The following is an 18,712-nucleotide window of genomic DNA, read 5'->3' as shown; positions in this document are numbered from 1 at the left end:
GTGTGTGTTTGTGTGGAGATATATAGTTGCTTTGAAGAAAAGCCCAGAATCCATATCTATTGACTTCACTACTTCCAATTCGATGGTTGTGGGGCTCAGCATGCATCAGAGTGTAGCATACTGGAATGAACATTGATATAGTTAAACCAAAGTAATGTATACGTAGGGACACTATTTGACATGGGAAATCCCAGCAGCAAAATAATAAAAGTGGCACAATATGATCAGTGGAATCAACTGTGATCAGTGGTGAACTTTGCAGAGCATGAGTCCTGCAGTGCAGTATCAATACCACACCTATACAGACTGAGAAACCAAGATAAACATCAATCAGCATCCCAAGGATTTACAGTACAATCCTAAACAGAGTTTCTCCAGTCTAAGCCTATTGAAATCAACGGGCTTAGACTGGAGTAACTCTTCTTAGGATTGCACTGCAAGTCTAGCCCCTGAGGCCTATAATCGGCTAAAAGCTTTCCCCTCCCTTCCTCTGAACCAGATTTCTTGAAAAAGATGAGAAGCAAGTGAAGTCTTCTTGAAAATTTCCTTACTTCAACTTCTCACTTGCCTTGTCACAATGTGAGAGAGAAACTTCTTAACTATGTTAGAGGATTCTTCCTACCAAGATAGTCTTAGAGTGGTCCAGTCTCTATTGGGTTCAGTCCTTTCAGGGAATGGGGAGAAACCTGTTGTTGTCTTTCTCAAGGACTGAACCTAAGACACTCCATAATGAGCTATAGTTTATCCATTAAATTCTCCACAACTGTAATAGGCAAAAATAAGCTCACAACAGTGGAAATTGATAGCTTTTATTAAGGTAAATCAAAATAACATGAGACAGTTTGTAAGACAAAGAAATGTAATCTAAATAATGCCAGACTAATCCAGGATCCACTTGCCCAGCCTACCCTAGGCCTCATCCAGGCTCAGTACCTGCAACACAGAAGGGAGAGCTCAGTCCAGATATTCTTTAGTCGGTAAAAAGATGTTCCCAACGTTCCTATCTAGTTCACTTTAACTCATCTTTACTCTAATTAGTTCAGAGAGGCACATATGTTGCCCTAATGAGTAGAGGTGGGATTGTGTGCTGCACTTAGGATGTTTTAGCAAATTATAATTTATTCTTATGCTACCAGTGTTTTATTTTTATTTATCTTAATTCTTGTGATCTGCCCTGAGCCTGCTTGTGGAGAGAGCGGATTATAAATTAAATAAATAAATAATAAATAAACCCGCCTGGAGCTGAAAAAGTCCTCTACTGTAGTAAAAAAAAAACAGGACACAGCACAACACAGATTGATAAGACCAGCCACCATTCCTGCTTTATTCTTCTGACCTGAAAATAGAAGCATTCTTTATTTAATTATCAAGGATGCGCTTTAGGTTGTTTAAGCAGTTAAGCAAGCCAAAGTTTGATAAGAAACTAACCTGTACATACATATATGCAGGGCTCATTTTGAGGCGGAACGCACTTCCTCTAGTTCCCCGCTAGTTCCGCTAGTTAGGTGGCCCTGCCCACCTGACTCTCTGCCATTTTGGGCCCATTTCAGCCTGGATTGAGGGGGAAACGGCCTGGATTGGGCCTCTGACAGGTGGCGGATCACTCTCCCACTCAGCAGCAGCCCAATCCTGACCATTTTGTGCCCCTTTTTGCCATTTTGGGCCCAATTTCGGCCCTGAACTGCCAGGATTGGGTCCAAACAACCAGGATAGGTGATGTCAGGGGTGTGGCATATGCAAATCAGTTATGCTAATGACATTCCTGGTGATGGCAAGGGGTGTGACATATGCTAATGAGTTATGCTAATGATTCCCTCCAGCTCTTTTTCTAGGAAACGACCCCTGAATATGTGTGCATGTATATTTTCATCGTGGCGGTATAATATATCTGTCTCTTTATAGGTTCAACTCCTTCCCCGCCCCCTTGCAGTTTGTTCCTCCCATCTCCAGGATATCTGCGGCTTTTCAGAATTAGCCCAAGACCGTCTTCCAAGTGCCACGACTGGGCTTTTATTTTTGCTAAGACAGACAAACACGACTGCTCCCGTTGCAACCAACTCCAGGGAGGCTTACAGCACCAGGGCCTCCACCCCGTTATTTCTGCCAGCCCGCTGTTCGATTCCAGCGAAGGCAACCAAACCCCTCTATGGTCTCTTAGGCCAGAGCGTCGACCCCTCAAACAGGAAATCCGGTCTGTGGTCGGAGGGACCCGGCTAAGCGTCGCGAGACCCTCGCTGCCGCTGGAGTGGTCGGCGCGCGGCAGCCGGAAGCAGAGCGGGAGGGCGGGCTCTTCGGCTGACGGAAGGGATGGCAGAGCCCCGGCGCCAGCCAGCCAGCGGTTGCAACCGCGCGGCGCCCGCTGCCCTTCGGCTGGGAGTGGCGGAGTGATGTGACCGGGTCGCTCGCCCTGTCTCCTGGCTCTTTCCTTATTTCCCGGCAGAGAAAGGTAATGGAAGACAGAAGGGATGGGCCGGTTGGCCTGGCCGAAGGGTTGCCAGCTCCCAGTTGGGAGATTCCTGAAGCGTTGAGAGTGGAGCTTGCAGAGGCAGTTTTAGGAGGGGAGGGAGCTCAGCGGGGACGTTGTTCCGTAGGGTCTACTTCCAAAGCAGCCTTTTCCTCCTGAAGAACTGATCTCTCAGGCCTGGAGTTAAATTGTAATTACGGGAGAGCGCCAGCCACCACCTGGAGGTTGGCAACCTTGCAAGGCAATGAGGACGCCTGTCTCATGTAGGCGGGTTCTCGTGGGAGGCCAGCTGTGTGACAGAGAGAAGTGGAAAAGTGCTGGAGTTCAGCTGTTTTAGGAACTCCCAACCCTTGTCACTGGAAGACTTTTCTCTGGCGTGTGGATCATTTGTTGTCGATGAGATTAGAGCACTCTGCACGTCCCCAGAAGCACGCTAATCTATGCTTTGTGTTTTCTAAACTTTGCTGTTACAAGCCAGAGGCCTGGGCGCAACTGTAGCATGGAGTAAGCCTTGTAAGGAAGCATAGTGGTGGCTCTGTAGTGTAGAGTGAGAGGTTCTGGGGCTCTCAGGGACTACCCAGCTACACCCTGGAGTCTGTGGTTCCTCGGAGGAACTGCCTGGCTTCACACTCATTTGGGGGGCGCAGGTGTTTTGTACATGTTCAGAGACAGGCTCCAGGGTATTTCCTTAGATGTGCCTGTGCTGAGTAAAGGTCAAATTACGTCCTGGGGAATGGAGCAATAGTGAGAGGCAAGATAGAAGAAATGGCCTGACAGACTTGGAATGGTTGATGCAGAACTTCTGGGGAAGAAAGAGAGCCTGGAGCTTTGTGGAATGTATTAGGCTGAGATGGAAGAACCTCTTCCATATGCTCACTTTTCCCTATCTCTTTCTGTCTTTCAAACCCAATAAACAACCTACTTTTTGAATCCCCCATCTTCACCTATGTTTATCAATTCACGTCATTTCTATACTGCCTTGCTCCACAAATAGGACCCAAAGCAGCGTACATCATTTTCCTTGTCTTGATATTATCCTCACAACTCTGAGAGGTAGGTTCGGCTGAGATTGTGTGACTTGATCAAAGTCATCTAGTGAGTTTCCAAAGCTGAATGGTGATTTGAACCTGGGTCTCCCAGATCCTATTCTAAAACTCTGACCGCTACACTGTGCTGTGTTTTGTAATGAGGGATGCTGTATGAAGGAGTAGCGAGTAGCCCAGCCTGCATGACTTACGCAAGTCATGTGGTATTAAGTCTGGTGGTTTCCTCTGGCCAATGAGTCCTCCTTCAAATGCCAAAACAGCCTTGGGAAAGGCCCTGCCCCCTCCCCCAACCTTTTACTGACAGAAACTAAACCTGGAAGATTGGGTTGTGGTTGCCACTAAGGGCATCTGGTTAAAGCTTCTGTAAACATGGGTCATTTTTCAGGTGTGTAGGAAGATCTGTCTATTAATGGCCCCAGTCTCCAAATTTAAGTATCAACAGCCACTTATATTAGTATATAAGATAACAATATAGCTAATAGATAATATATTCCATACACAGAGGTATAGTTTTCAGCCCTGTTTCCTTTATTAAAGTACCTTCCTGGCCCATAATGTAGCCCTGGCTTTTTAAACCCCAAATGTGTGTGTATATTAGTTTTCAGATTTTTCTGCAAACCTGGGGCATTTTTCAAGTGTATAGGAAGATTTGTCTTGTCTATCATGGTTCCCATCTCTGGGTTTAAGTATCCTACAATCAGTGCCAGAAATCTTCCATAGGTTTTCTGCCTGAAGATGTTGGTATGCTGGCATACAGCTTGTGTGTGTGTGGAGACAAACCAGTCTGTATATAACCAGGCATAGTGGAAGTGTGTGCAGCTCAGCGACATTGAGTATGCCTCATAGGGTTCCCTGAAGCAGAGAACAGGCCTGACTTGTTGAGAAAAATGTGTGCTATGATTCAGCACATGTTAGAGGTTATCTGCTTTTGAATTAAACAGATTTTGCTTTATCACACTGACAGTAGAAGGAGTAAATACTATTACAGTCTTAGTGCACAGCAGTGGCAGTCTCACTATGAGCCTTTTGTGCAGTGCAAATGGGTTTGGGTGACTGAATTATTCCATGTTGTAGGGATAGTTCTTAAGAGGAGGCTGGCTAGATGAAAATCTCTGTGCCAGAAGGAAACCATTCATGTGGGTCAAACTGAAAGCAAGCATATGACAGATGACGAAACTGATAAGCAGCATAATGTAGTTGGCTCCAGTTCTTAATTTACTGACTTCAGCTAGTCAGCAGGAGCTCCCATGGAGAGGCCATTCCAAAATAGGTAGGTTGAACAATGCAGATTCTCTCTCTCTTTGTTGTGGAATGTAATGATGTTGGTCCCTAGATTTGAGGCGTACAGCATAGATCTGAGTGTAGAATAATAATATTTACTGCACTTCATATTGTGAATCAGGTGAAGATCATGCTCTGATTCACTGGAAGCTGCTGTGTTCTGGAGTGTCTGGATTGATTTTGAGGGAAGACCTATGTAGACTGCATTACATTAGTCTCAGTGTTATCACGGCCTGGATCCAGGTGGATGGATCAGCCGCATCAAGGTAGGGGCTGTCTTCCAGGCTATACAGAGTTGGAAGAGAACTTTTTTGCAGCTACAGTAATTTGCTTCCCTAACAATGCTAGAAACAGTATAACCTCTAGGGGCTTAATCAAGTCTTCAAGGGTCAACTGAACCCCATCAGAAGTGGAGAGCACAGTGTCCTTCAAGATAGCCTTCCCTGTCTTGTCTGGATCCAGTTTCAGGTTTTTCACTTTTGGCCATTTGACCACAGCTGTCAGGCAATGACTCAAGACCCCTATTACTTCACCAGGGGATTTGGATAGATATGGAGCTGGGTATCGTCAGTGTATTGACGACATCCAGTTGCATAGCTAGGAATAATTTCTTGTAAAGGCTTCACATAGAGGTTGAGTAACATGGGAGATGATAAGATTGCACCCTGTGGAACCCTACAGGGTAATTCCCACCCTGAAGATAGCTGGTTTCCAACAGCAACTCTTTGAGTCTGTTCCATGTGGAATGATTTTTAGACCAATCCAAGGGACATCTAGATACCTACTTCTGCCTACAGATGTCTCAATAGGATGGCTTGATCTGTGTGAAAGGAAGCAGATAGATCCAGGAGGAGCAATAGAGAAGCATGGCCCTTGTTTACATTCAGAGGTCACCCTCTGAAGCCTCCAGAGCTTTCTCTGCCCCATAGCCTGGCCTGAATCCAGACTAAAAAGGGTCAAGAGCACCAGAATTATCCAGAAAGACCCGAAGTTGGTCTGCTACTGTTCTTTCAGTCACTTTACCTGGAAAGAGGAGATTAGAAACTGGGTGATAACTGGCCGCATCATTTTTGTTTAGGCGTTATTTTTTTGAAGTAGTGGGTGGATTATCACCTCTTTGAGTGGCTGGGGGAAGGTGACTTGTTACTGACTGATTTATGACAGACATCAAGGTCTCATTTATGTGCTCTTTACATGATTTTAGCTTCCGAGATTGGCAAGGACCCAGTGCACATGTAGTGGCCTTCAGAGATGCCCCAATCCTTTCAATATCCATCACTGTAACTCAGTCAGAATGGTCCGTAAGTGGACAAGGTGGTGTATTAAACATGTCTTCTGCCTTGCCTATATTACTGCTGGGATCCAGATCAGAACACATTCGTGCTATTTTGTCAGCAGGTAACTTTGCAGAGATGTCACAGCTAATTTTTAAAAAGTGTTAAAAATCTTTGAGTGTTGAAAAAGCTTTCTTTTTCTCAGAGATCTTGTGTTGTAAGATGGGGTGAGATTAAGAGAATGTTAGCTTGCTGAAGACTTCCTGGGTGCAGGGGCGGGTGCGCAGAAACTACTAGATACGTTTACTGTTCTGCTGAGAAGATCTCCTGATGAAGCTCTGGCAAATTTCCTGCAGTCTGCCTAGTGCTTGTTAGAATTCTTGGTCTGATCCTGCAAGAAACTTCTTGTATTCTTAGGTAAAAATGTATGTGTGGGGTTAGTTAACATAGTTAGTCAAGACTCTGAATATACCGTCTTGATTTGCCAATTTAAAACACTGTGATGAGGTCTGGCCACCTCTGCCCTTGTGAGTGTCTGAATAAAACTTTAATGGGGACTTTTGGACTCACAGCTGTGCTATCCGCTTGATTCTGTTGTGCTAAACATGTTGCAGCAGAATTTCTTAAGGATTTATTAATAATTTGTCATTTTGAAATATTGCCTTCTACAGGCTTTGCAACAAAAAAAAGATGTTTGTGTCTGTGACTGCAGTACAAATCAAAGTGACCTGACCTGCACTGCAACTTATCAAAAGTTCTTGAGGCACCAGAATGTACCATAGTTTGCTGTGCTTGTCCTTGAGACAACATTTTAAACAATTGTAAGTAGTGTTTGTGTAGTCAAGGTAACTTAATGCCATAGATGCCTTATTTCCGAGGAAGATAAAATAGCAATTGTATAGCAAGGATGGGCAAACTGAGATTTCATGGGATCATCTTGAGTAACAGTGCTCAGCTTAAGAGACATGGTTTAGGTGAGGCTCATTGAAAACCCTCATTTAAGCATGGGAACTGTGTTGGTATATCAGACAAAGATCCATCTCGTCCAGCATTCAGGTGCCAAAAGCAGCCACAGGGTGAAGACTTTCCCTCTTGATTGTGTCTATCCAGCATTTATTGTTCAGAAATATGCTGGTTTGTTCATGGAAATTGGTGATCATGGCTGATATTCATTGATCCGTCTTTTAAGAAATTTGGAATTAGCCTCTCCTAAAATGGGTTGGACCCAGCCAGCTCTTTCATGCAATCTCACTCAGTTCACCTGCTTACTACTCCCGCCCCCTGTCCCACTTGGCTTTTGTATATAGTACCCAGGAAAACCTTTTTTGGTGATCTGTGGAGACACCTCCTTTTTTCATCAGCAGAAAAGCTGGCTTGATCCAACCCAATATTTCTGCCAAAATGAAAGCTGCCTGACTTACCAAGAGAAAAAGAAAAATCTTGTAAAATTATTAATACAGAATCCTTAACTGTCCTTTGAAACTCTGCTATTTTTATAGTGCTCAGGTTTGGCTTCAGTTTTCAATGGCAGTTTCCTTGGGATTGCTGTTTGAATGTCTCACTCCTGTGTAGCTCCCTTCCAACTTCATTGTGGTCATGGTTTGAAAACAAGGCTTTAAAAAGTCTTCCTGATTTGATTCTCTTTGAGGTCTGCCAGGATTTCTCAATCTGTGCGCTGAACTTATATATAATGCTCCTGATGTGTTTTTTAAAAACGCCTTGAATCCTGCACTGCTAAAGACTGTGGGATGACTAACAGTTGTGTGCGTGCAGAGGGGGAAGTTTGCTGTGCAGCTTAATCTTCTGACCAACATGTACCTTTGAGTGTCATAGACATAAAGGTATGAGTGATACTAACAGCCACATGGGCTTTCTTAAACTGACAGTAGTATGAATAGTCTAAAACAAATCAAAAAACCTCCTCCATGCATAGAGGGGATGGCAATTTAAAGTTAAAACAAGTTCAGCAACAGGGGTCTCCAACCTTTTTGAGCCTTTGGACACCTTTAAAATTTTAAAAGAGAGTAGTGAGCACCACCCCAAAATAGTTGGTGTAGGAGGTGGAGCCAAGCCCCAGATAGCTGCTGCAGTACCTCCCTCCTCATTTTTGCAAAATAATCTTAGAAGGGGAATAAAAGGAAATGTAAGGAAGGTGGATGGGAGAGGAGAAAGAGAAGGAAGAATAAAATGAACGAACGCTTGAAGGGGGAATGGAATCACACATTGACTAAAGAAAGCACTAAGGATTGATCCTCCAGCGTGGCAGTTGCAAATGCAACTATGAAAATCCCTTGCCTTTGAAAGTGGGCAGCCAATAATGAGCCCAGTCTTATAGTGGTGCCACTCTCTTTCTGAAAAGCTTATGGGGTGCAGGGGGTAGTACTGCTGGGCTCTATGGCATCTGTGGCACCATGTTGGGGAACCCTGTTCTACAGATTACCATTGTTAAGTGAGAAGTATATCTGTAATAAGGAATGAGTACTGTGGAAGTCCATGGGGAATGTCTGCTGATTTTAGCTTCCTTTGGATAAGACTGTGCTAGTGCTGAAGTTTTAGGATGTTTCAATAAAATCTGTTTACAAATATGTAAGCAGAACTTTCCGGAAGCACAAGGATTTCTAAAATCAGGCAGTAAAGTTGCTAACCTTGGTTCAGGCTCCCAAAGAGTAATTATGCTGCAAAGATATTCTTATTTTTACTAACTCGTGCTAAAAACTCCCTTCTCTAGATCCCAATTCATACATTCCAGAAACTGGCTTGGATCTAGATTATTGTTTCCATGATTGCATTTTAGGTTGTGTTGAAAGGGGAAGATGGGAAAAGCACACTCTACAACAGCTGAAGTTCCACTCACAGAAATGTAAATCGGGATCTCGTTTTTCTGTCTTCATAATACCTGAGTAGTATCTTCTATGGCAGAGCAAGAAAGATTTCCGCCATCGAGGAACATCTCTCTGATTAGCCATTGTTTGCTTAGTGACAACCCTTTTGCAATAGTTGGTTGTTGTGGGTTTTCCGGGTTGTATTGCCGTGGTCTTGGCATTGTAGTTCCTGACGTTTCGCCAGCAGCTGTGGCTGGCATCTTCAGAGGTGTAGCACCAAAAGGTGTACATCGTACACCTTTTGCAATAATCAGTACAGCCAAACTCTGAACAGTGTATGCTTGTGGAAACAAGATACGTTGTGTCTGAAAGCCATATAGCTCTGCAGCAGCTGGACAGTACAAAAATAACTTGCGCTGTTGTAGATATAACAGCATTCTGTAATGGGCAGGTAGAGGCAGGGCCTGTAGGCATTAACTGCCTCCACTGAACACTTGCTATTTAAAAAGCTGGGGTGGGTGATGCAGGCTTCCCTGTAATCTTATTAGCCCTCTGTCTATCATGTGTGGCTATCACCCTGTTCTTTGCCAGCTTAGATAGTCCAGGCATGCTGCAGCAGGGTCAAAGTACTGCTATTGGATTACAGCTACCATTTGCACAGATTAGGTCTGCCTTTGCGCATACTCTGGAACCTAACACATTAAGCTGCTATGTGGCCACACAGTGGCTCATAGGACTCCACTGTTTGTCCACTGCCATTCAGAGAAATGGATTTTGCATTCCCCCCCTTTTGCACCGGCTTACTTTTCATATTGGGTGTTTGCTATAATGGAAGTCTGCTGTAATGATGGCTGCTTTTTTCTATTCTAAAGCTGAATGAAGGCTGACACAATCTCTAATTCACGATGTCAAGAAAGAAGCTGAAATTATATAATGTAGTCTTGTCTCAGGGATATTTTGTACCCATTAATAATCACTCAGGGACCAATCAGAATTTTTCCTGCTGTTCAGTGCGGTCACAGTTGAGATAATAAATTGTTTGGGGATCTTCATTTGAACTAACAGGTTCCTCCCCCCGACCCATCCACTGGAAAGGAGGCTACTGCTAGCTGAGTCATTGTTCATGGTAGACGTTGAACTTCCTCAATATTTTGTTTTTTGGGGAAAATGTGGGAAGTTCAGAAGCAAAACTAATATAGTCATAGTTTAGGTTTTGATCCTTGCAAGACAAAAAGAGGAAGCATCCTGCAGACTAGAAAATTCTTTATAGTTGAGGCTTGGTGGACTTGTTTCCTGTTTTCTGTATATATTCTGACAGTATCTGTCAAGGAGTACTTGGTAAATCCCAGTCGAAAAGCTTTTGCATCTATATTATTTCAGTAGTCATTTCTCCCCAACATGTGAGTAGTTCCAGTGTGTGATCTGGCACCTTATGGGGAAGTATTAGCAAGAAGTAGGATACACTCAGAGCAATTCCTGGGATCAAAAAGGGTGGATGGATAAAATGACTCAAAGAATCTTCCTGAGGACTCCATGGAGTCACATTGGTGGTGTAGGGGGAAAAAAGTGCTGCCATGTTTGTTAAAACAAAAAAAAATGTTTCTAGCTTTTTTTTTGTATATATATGGTTTATGGTAACATTCCCCCTGCAATTGTAGTCATATAAATGGCTGGATGGCAGCGGTGATCTGAGCTGCTTGTATTTACTAAAACTATGCAAGCTTTAGCCAGAAAACTCAAAGTCTTACATAGTCTACAATACAGACTGGGGAGACTCAGGTTTACATTCTTGTTTGTCCTAGAGACTCACATGGGTCTGTCACTGTCTCTCATCCTAACCTACCTCACAAGGTGGTTGTGGAGGTAAAACAGCATTATTGAGGCGGGTGAGAAATGTGTTTTGTGCTGAATTTCTGGTGGGAGAAAGGATAGGCTAAATATTCATGGAACAAGTATGATAAACTAGAGTTAGACCAGGATAAGTGCTTTGAAGACTGCTGTTTACATCCATTTGGGATTGCAGTCTCTGCCAGCTAGTTCATCCCATTCACTCTTGTAGCAAAATGAAATGTGCTGAAAATGTGACAAACTTTTCTTAGCATAAGGCCCAAGGGCACATTTTCTGCCTTCGCAGCAGTTGACTATGATTGTCAACGGCTGCTGTGATTGTATTTATGCAGTTGTCCCCTTCCCTGAGCCCTTGCAGGGAGGGTGCGATAGAAGCCTAATAAACCAAATCAAATCTAACAGATGTCCATAGGGAAGTCAAAAAAATTAAGTAGGTCTGTTTTAATAATCCAGCTGTAATAATCAGCTCTTGCCCTATAGCAAGTATTTATACTTTATATTAGAAAATGTTCTTTTTTCAAAGTACATGTTTTTTTCTTTTATCTTTAAGGTGCAGAGCATGGAGAATGATGAACTTCCGCCAGAGGATGGGATGGATTGGTGTGGGATTATATCTAATAGCAAGTGCAGCAGCCTTTTACTACGTGTTCGAAATCAATGAGACTTATAACAGACTGGCACTGGAGCATATTCAGCAACCCCCTGAAAAACTCAGAGATGAGAGCACCTGGATGCACTCCTTAAAAACGCGATTGCTGTCCTTTCCTTTTTGGCTATGGGCCATTATCTTTTTAGTCCCCTATTTACAGATGTTCTTGTTCCTTTATTCCTGTACCAGAGCTGATCCCAAAACAGTGGGGTATTGCATCATTCCTATATGCTTAGCTGTTGTTTGCAATCGTCACCAAACTTTCATGAAGGCCTCCAATCAAATCAGCAGACTACAGTTGATTGACACTTAAAATCATTCTGAATTTTCTCATGAGTTGTTTTAGATAATCACGAAGATGTTTGGCTGTGTCAATGAAATATGTGAATGGAACTTGGGAGTCTTTTTGTCAAAGCGTTAACTACTGAATAGAGCATCTGCCTTCTATTTTTTAAAAAAGTTGATTTTAAATATGGCTAATTTATACTGGGTAGAGTGACAGAGCCCTCTTTGAGACTTGAGAGGGACATTTTTCATATTGCCTTATGACACAGCATTTCTACACTTCATCTGAATTTTTTGTGGGGATACATATATGAAACCTTAATTCACTGTGCATACCTCACTCCAGTTCTTTCAAGCCTACTTTTAAGAAAGAAATCAATGAACAAGGATTTGTCCTTTGTTGTACTAATGTGTAAAGTTTGGAATTATTATAAAAGTAGCATTTAAGACATGGCTGTGCTCGCTCCAGTGTTGTACTCAATAAACCAGGGCCTCCATTCATACACATGACTGAAAGAAAACAAGACCTTTGTTGCTCATTCATGCTAGGAATGGTTCAGTGTAACTTCTCAGGGACCAGTTCTGATACCTATTTGTAGTTTAGTATGAATACCTAGCTACAAAATAACATGCTGTGTAGCCAAATAGGAAGGCTGCATTTTAGCCTCATTTCTCTTTAAGATGCATGAGGGAAGTTCTAAGTTTGTCACTTCCAAAAAGTTATTTTGCTTTCACTGGCTCCATTGTCTCCCCAGTGGCATGCAAAACAAGTCACAATTAAAACTTAGCAAACCATTAAACAAATTAAAGTTTGATTCTAGCAGTTGCCTTTGGCCGAGACTAAAACGCAGCATTCTTATGCTACTCTGCTATTTCTGTACATTTTTCTTCTGAATTTCTAGGCATTGTTTCGTAGAAACAGGAATGTGAAACTAACGGAGATCAACTCCAAAGTCTAGGAGACTTTTAAGTGACAGCTGCCACAAAAATAACTAGCAAGTGTACAGCTCTTGGGACAAACTAGATGCGACTTCAGGAGAACTGAGAATGGATTTCCCACAAGTTTTAGTTGTAAGAAGTGATGAAAATGGCAAGAGAAAAGGGTTAAACTCTACCCCTGTAATCCTGAGCTGAATTATTGCCTGTCCCTTCACTCCACAGGCCTATTAACAGTTCTTTAAAAAAAAACCCCAAGGGAGATCTATTTCATAGTACTCCTAATGTCACAACTAGTTTGGTCTTTGTTCATAACTCATTCCATGCATGAGTTGGGTCTAAAATGATAAAATGTGTAGAAAGAATTGCTTATCCTGAGGGAGTGGCTACCTGCAAGACTGTTTTAGAGAGTGAGAGCATGATGAACTGACACAAATACAAGAAACTTCTGAGTTTGTCAAGCTCCTTGCTTTTGGCTGTTCAGATTACTAACCTGTTTCATCCTATCAGGTTTTCTGGGCAAGTAGAAGACTTGGCAAATCTTGATGCACACATGGTGTGTTTTGTCTATTTCCGTTTTTTGGGTTAAGAGTGCAGATGAAAGATCCTTAAGACTCATTACAGTTCTATAGTCGTTCACCTAAATATTATTATCTTACCAGTTCAAGCAAGAAATAAACTATTTGGGATTTCATAGATGATTTTATAACAGGAAAAGGGTACTGCAGCTTTTTAGCTCAAATCAATTTCCCTGTTTCTGTCTTAATTTTTTCCATACAATGCTAAGCAGATAAAGAGAATTCTTGACTGTATGAGATTATGATTGCTACAATGTACACAATTGGAATCCATGCCTAAACCTAGATGTTACACAAGTTAATTTGAAAGTATGCCTCATTGATTTCAGTTGGATGAATATGAATAGGATTTCAGCCACAAAGGCGAATACAGCCTTTGAAGCCATTCTAGGACAGAGATTTCAGCAATGTCATATGAAAACTATGCACTGCTGCAGATATGAAATATGTGTCTAAGTATGTGCATTGATTTGTGCACAAGAATCTGTACCCATGTGCATAATATTGAGAATACGCAAATAACATGTAAGAGTTCATGGCCCATTTAAAATTGGCAACATAGTCTCTGGCCAAATGAAATTCCCTGCTTTTGCTTAAAAATCAGTGTTTACATGTAATATATTGCCTTATTCTTCAGCTGTTTAAATATGTGCAAAAAGTTGAAGTACTGTTACCTGGCTCAGAGAAATCCTTTTGCATATTGTAGCCTCACATAACTGGAATGTGTTGGAATTAGTTGTGATACTTTGACAGTTGAATAGAATGAGAAACACTTAGAAGGCTGAATCCCAATGGAATCACGCCAGAATGAACATTGGTGGTCAACACTGTGCTTTTGCCAGTGACCATATGTGCCAGCGAATTCTACTTGTTAAGAAACAAGGCAGAAGAGGGGGGCCTGCAAGGACTTGTGTGGGGGGCATCTTGTTTCTCCTGCACCATGTTGTCTTTCTCTTCCGTGTCCGCTTATAACCTCCCCCATTTCCTGCTTCTCACCTGCCTTTGTTTGCTCCTTCTTCACACCCCGCCACCTCTGCCCTATGGCAAGCAGTCTGGCAATCACTTTCCAACGGGATGCAAGCCAGGTTCATGTGCTGCTGGCTGGGCGTGACTGTCACTTCGGGAAGTGATGTCATTGTGCTGCCTGTGGAAGTGCTCCCATGCTTTGTGCGGGGCTGATTTCGGTCCCAAGCAGACCAGTTCTTAAAGAATATTAAAGACCTGGAAACCATAGCTTGGATGCTAAGCCTGGCTTCTGTTTGTCCTCTGTGGTTTGCTGTCGTGCAATGCTTTTCTCTGGTATGAGGTGCTGTGTGTGTGTGTGTGTGTGTGAGAGAGAGAGAGAGGGGGGGGGGAGGCTCCTAGCATTGCAGGTCCATCTGCTATGAAAAACAGCACAAGAAAGCAGGGCTTGTGATCCAAGCATTGACACTGTACTGTGCAGTAAACCCCACAAACATGCACACCAACATTGCAGGATTCTGCAGGATTGCAGGATTGCATTGCATCTTTTACAAGTACAGACAGAAACTGATCATTCTAAAGGCTCTTAAATGCCTAGATAACTGTCATTGTCCAATCAAAATGTAATTGATACAAAAATGCTAATTCAAGGGCTGCTGATTTAACTTTTGTTCCCAGTTCCTCTGAAATGATGAAAAACTTGTTTCACATATAAGAACTTTTATAGAATTTATTTTTGTTTCACCAGCAGGGTAAGGACTTGCTTTATTTCAATAGGAAAACAACTGAATTCCCTATGAGGGAGGAGCTACAACTCAGTGGTAGAGCATCTGCTTGACATGCCAAAGGTTCCAGGTTGAATCCTCAGGTACGAAGTGATGTGACAGACCTTTACATAATAGCCTGGAGAGCTGCTGCCAATCTCATAAGACCATACTGACTTTGATGGACCACTGTTCTTTGCTAGCTTTGTATGTTCAGTCTAAAGCCCCACAGCTAGCTCTCCACTGGTCATTTATGCTAGCTTTATTGGGTTGGATCTAGACTAAATTTTCCATCAGCAGAATAGAACTTTCTTGCCTTTTCCCATGGCAGCCAGATGAGCTCTATTAAATGCTGTTATTGAGGGACAAGAGACTCTGAGGAATGCTATGGAAAGGGTCTGCAGCAGGAAGGAAGAATTGGTGAAAATTGCCCCTTTAGTCTGGTTGATTTTGGAAAGTTTTCAGAGTTGTAAGGAGCTTATGGTCACAGGCCAGATCGGTCAATGAAGTATCATTGCCTGGCTAAATGAAGATAATGCACTAATGAAATACATTTCATTAAAGCATCTTATGAAGAGAACTGTGGTTATCAAAAGCTTACGCTACAATAAAGTTGGTTAGTCTTAAAGGTGCTACTGGACTCTACTATTTTTGACTACAGACTAACACGGCTAACTCATCTGAGCTAAATGAAATGGTTACTTTAAATCCTAGGCACATGTGAAAGTATTACTGTGTGAGTGGTTAGACTCTCCTGCCAAACACACACACTTTGAAAGGTACCATAATGACAAATCTCTCACAACCTAAGCTAAAATTCTGTCTATAAGCAGAATGAATTGACAAATTAGAAGCATGACTAGGGCTTTACTTCTGTAATCGCTTAGCCAGAACAAAGCCTTGTTGAATGCAGTAAGATTTAATACTTAGAAAAAATGAAGAGGTTGTGCCTGTAGGTTCGTAAAATAAACATGTATCTCTTTTCAACAGTGTAGGGGAAGAAACCTGATACTGCTCGGAACACAAGTGTCAAAATGATGTAGCATAGTGGTTGGGTTGTGAATCAGCACTGCTGGCTCAAATCCCACTGCCATGAACTCAGAAGGTGGCCTTGAATAATCCACTCCTATCAGCCACAGCTGCCCAGCTGTAGTGTGGGGATAAGAATAACACTGACTCTGTTCACCATCCTAAGTGGGCACTGATCTGTCTAGAAGGGTGGTATATAAGCACACTTTTTATAATAAAATTAACTTAGCTTTGAAGTTTTACTTTGATACGTTTTATACATACATGGTACAATTAGAAGTGATAAACTTCAACGTTTACTTAAAAAGAGAGGCCACTGAGGTTACAATCCTAAGGACACTTTCCTGGGAGTAAGACCTATTGATTAACATGGGACTTACTTCCACATAGAGCTGTACAGGACTGTGACCTTGTGTAACATACAGGGTTCTAGCAATAAACAGGGACAATCTTATACTTGTTCCTCTGAGCTTAATGGAACACAAGAATGCAAACATGATTTAGACATTGGTATAAATGCCTTTCACCAACAATACTGTTCAGGCAATTCTCTTGTTAACTAAGCCAGAGTCCATTTTGCAACCAGTCCCAGTTCTTTGTCTGAAGAAGCAATTGATTAAGTTGGTCAAGGAAAACGTTGGCTTGTTGGTGACAGTTTTCGCTGTGTGAAGTTGATGGTTTTGAATCACTTCGTCTGCCAGTTTTAGTTGATTTGTAAGCTGCCTTGAGTTTGCTATGTATAGCAAGAAAGGTTGGATAAAAATGATTTAATAAATGGCAAATTCCAGATTTTTATCCGCAGTAAGATTTTGTGACTCATACCACAGTACAAAAAAGGGGGGGTTTACACTCTCTGTAGCTGTTAAATTAAAAATATAGGGCTGGGAAAGTAACAAAGAAAGCTTCATTATACACACACAAGCCTCTGCGTACATGTAACAAACTCCAGATGGAAACAACTGCATTTAAGCAAAGAGGTTAATTTTTGTATCCATTACTTCACCGCAATTACTTGTTAAGAGTTCACTTGAGGTGCTTATTACAAAACCCTAAAGCTGAGAAGTGTTTAAAACTATTATTTTTTGTTAAATATGCCGACATATTTAACATCTGAAACTGCATGTCCACTCTTGCATACATAACATTTTAGTTATTTACACATTTCAAATCATATTACACTGTATAAGCACATAATATATGTGAGAATTTTGTTAATAGTAAATATTAAAAGGACTTTTTTCTAGTTATCAAAATAGTACAGAAGTATTCCAGCGATTCTTAGCAAATTCCATGTACAGTTCTTATCAGGAGTGAGTTTTTGTCCGTTTTAATGGTGGCCCGTCAGGACGTGCTTTGGCATTAATATGATTTTCTTCCTCATCTTCATCCTCTTCATCTATATCCTCCTCATCTTAAAAAAAAGTCATGTATTAGCAATTTATATATAAGAATCCTTTCTTCATGTATAGCTACCCCAAAAGTACCATCCCACAGTGAAGTTATTATTCTAGTCTAATATTTTAACATTTATTCTTCCCTCACAAGCCCTACAGTGGCCAGTGCTGTTATGTGGTAATTCACAAGCTCTCTAGTTTAAGGAAGAACATGGAAGTCAAAATTACCATGGCAAACCTGTGATAGAAGAGCAGACTTTGCAAGATGCGCATTTATAAACACCTTGTTTTATAAAAGTGTAACGCTTATATAAAACAATGTGATGGCTGCTAACAGAATGCTTTTTTAAAAGGACTAGAAAAACTAACAGAAAACAGATTTACTAGTACGTGTTAGCTAAATTTATTCATTTATATTATTACAGTCCAACTTTCTGAGACTTAAAGTGGTTTACACAGCTGAGAGTTTGTACAGTCAATTTCAATAAATAGGTATATACATTCAAATTTACAAAGGTTTAAAATTAACAGGAAACCAATGCAGAAATGAAAAAAGCAGAAACAGAGCAATGGAACCTCCATATTAAGAGGCCTCTAAACTGCTGAGATAGCCAGTATAGATACCTGGATTCTATGCACAGTGAGACTCTCTATCTGAGCCCACAATAAAATTTGTTGGAGATGAAGATTCATTCCTCCATCAGGCAGCCAATGTATCATAGCAGACAAAAGTGTTATTGGTTTATTTGTCCAAATAGCTGCAAACTATTGGCTTGAGGAGGAGGCACATAAACTAATGGTTTTTGTTTTGTTTATCAAAGTTCTATTATTGATTTAAATTATAAGGCTTTGTACTGCCGTCTTTTATAACGTCTCTATAGATTCATATATGTATATTTAAAAATCGCAACACGGGCTCAGCTAGATAGTTTCAGGTGGATTACCATGTTGGTCTGTAGGAGAAGAGTAAGATTCGGGTCCAGTAGCTCCTTAGAAACCAACTAGATTTCCAGGGTGTGAGCTTTCGAGAACCAAAGCCCAACTGTGGAAGTCACCTCTTTCTCCCTCACCTCCAGCCCGACTCTGGTCACCGATGGCGGCAGCAGCGCCGCTGCTCTCCTGTTGCACCAAAGGATCGAGCAACGCCGACACCTGTTCTCTCAGCCGGACCAGGCCGTTCAGCAGGCCCCGCAGGTTTCCTTGAGGCTGGCAAGAAACTCGCAGCGGGCTCTTCACCCCGTCCCGGCTCGTCAGTTCTGCCCGGAGCTCCATTTTCCCTCGTTGAAAACAAACAACCTATCGGAGGCCGACTAACAGCCACACTCCCGCTGACCCGGAAGAGCATTAGGCTAACCTGAGGCGAAGTTTCCGCTAGGACA

The 18,712-nt window shown here is 42.0% G+C and overlaps 2 protein-coding genes across 4 annotated transcripts; one reads left to right on the top strand and one right to left on the bottom strand.

Moving 5' to 3' along the window:
* Positions 1–2,288: 2,288 nt before the first annotated feature.
* Positions 2,289–12,122, top strand: LYSET (lysosomal enzyme trafficking factor). 2 transcript variants are annotated; one of them, XM_054972083.1, is made up of 2 exons: positions 2,289–2,446; positions 11,286–12,122. In XM_054972083.1, the coding sequence occupies exon 2, from the start codon at positions 11,302–11,304 to the stop codon at positions 11,695–11,697; it is 396 nt and encodes a 131-aa protein (XP_054828058.1). In that variant the 5' UTR covers positions 2,289–2,446; positions 11,286–11,301; the 3' UTR covers positions 11,698–12,122. The 2 variants fall into 2 exon arrangements, with proteins under 2 accessions (XP_054828058.1, XP_054828057.1); XM_054972082.1 differs by lacking the exon at positions 2,289–2,446 and adding an exon at positions 6,755–6,886.
* Positions 12,123–16,159: 4,037 nt separating this feature from the next.
* On the bottom strand, positions 16,160–18,699 carry GON7 (GON7 subunit of KEOPS complex). Of its 2 annotated transcripts, none has more exons than XM_054972084.1 (2): positions 18,389–18,699; positions 16,160–17,350 (listed from the first exon to the last, which is right to left on the bottom strand). In XM_054972084.1, the coding sequence occupies exons 1-2, from the start codon at positions 18,603–18,605 to the stop codon at positions 17,244–17,246; spliced, it is 324 nt and encodes a 107-aa protein (XP_054828059.1). In that variant the 5' UTR covers positions 18,606–18,699; the 3' UTR covers positions 16,160–17,243. The 2 variants fall into 2 exon arrangements, with proteins under 2 accessions (XP_054828059.1, XP_054828060.1); XM_054972085.1 differs by having other exon boundaries at positions 18,404–18,699.
* Between the last annotated feature and the right edge of the window lie 13 nt (positions 18,700–18,712).

The sequence above is a fragment of the Eublepharis macularius genome, chromosome 2, assembly GCF_028583425.1.
Source record: "Eublepharis macularius isolate TG4126 chromosome 2, MPM_Emac_v1.0, whole genome shotgun sequence".
Taxonomy (NCBI): Eukaryota; Metazoa; Chordata; class Lepidosauria; order Squamata; family Eublepharidae; genus Eublepharis; species Eublepharis macularius.
The sequence above is the reverse complement of the archived record's forward strand: the minus strand, read 5'-3'. Positions and strand labels throughout refer to the sequence as shown.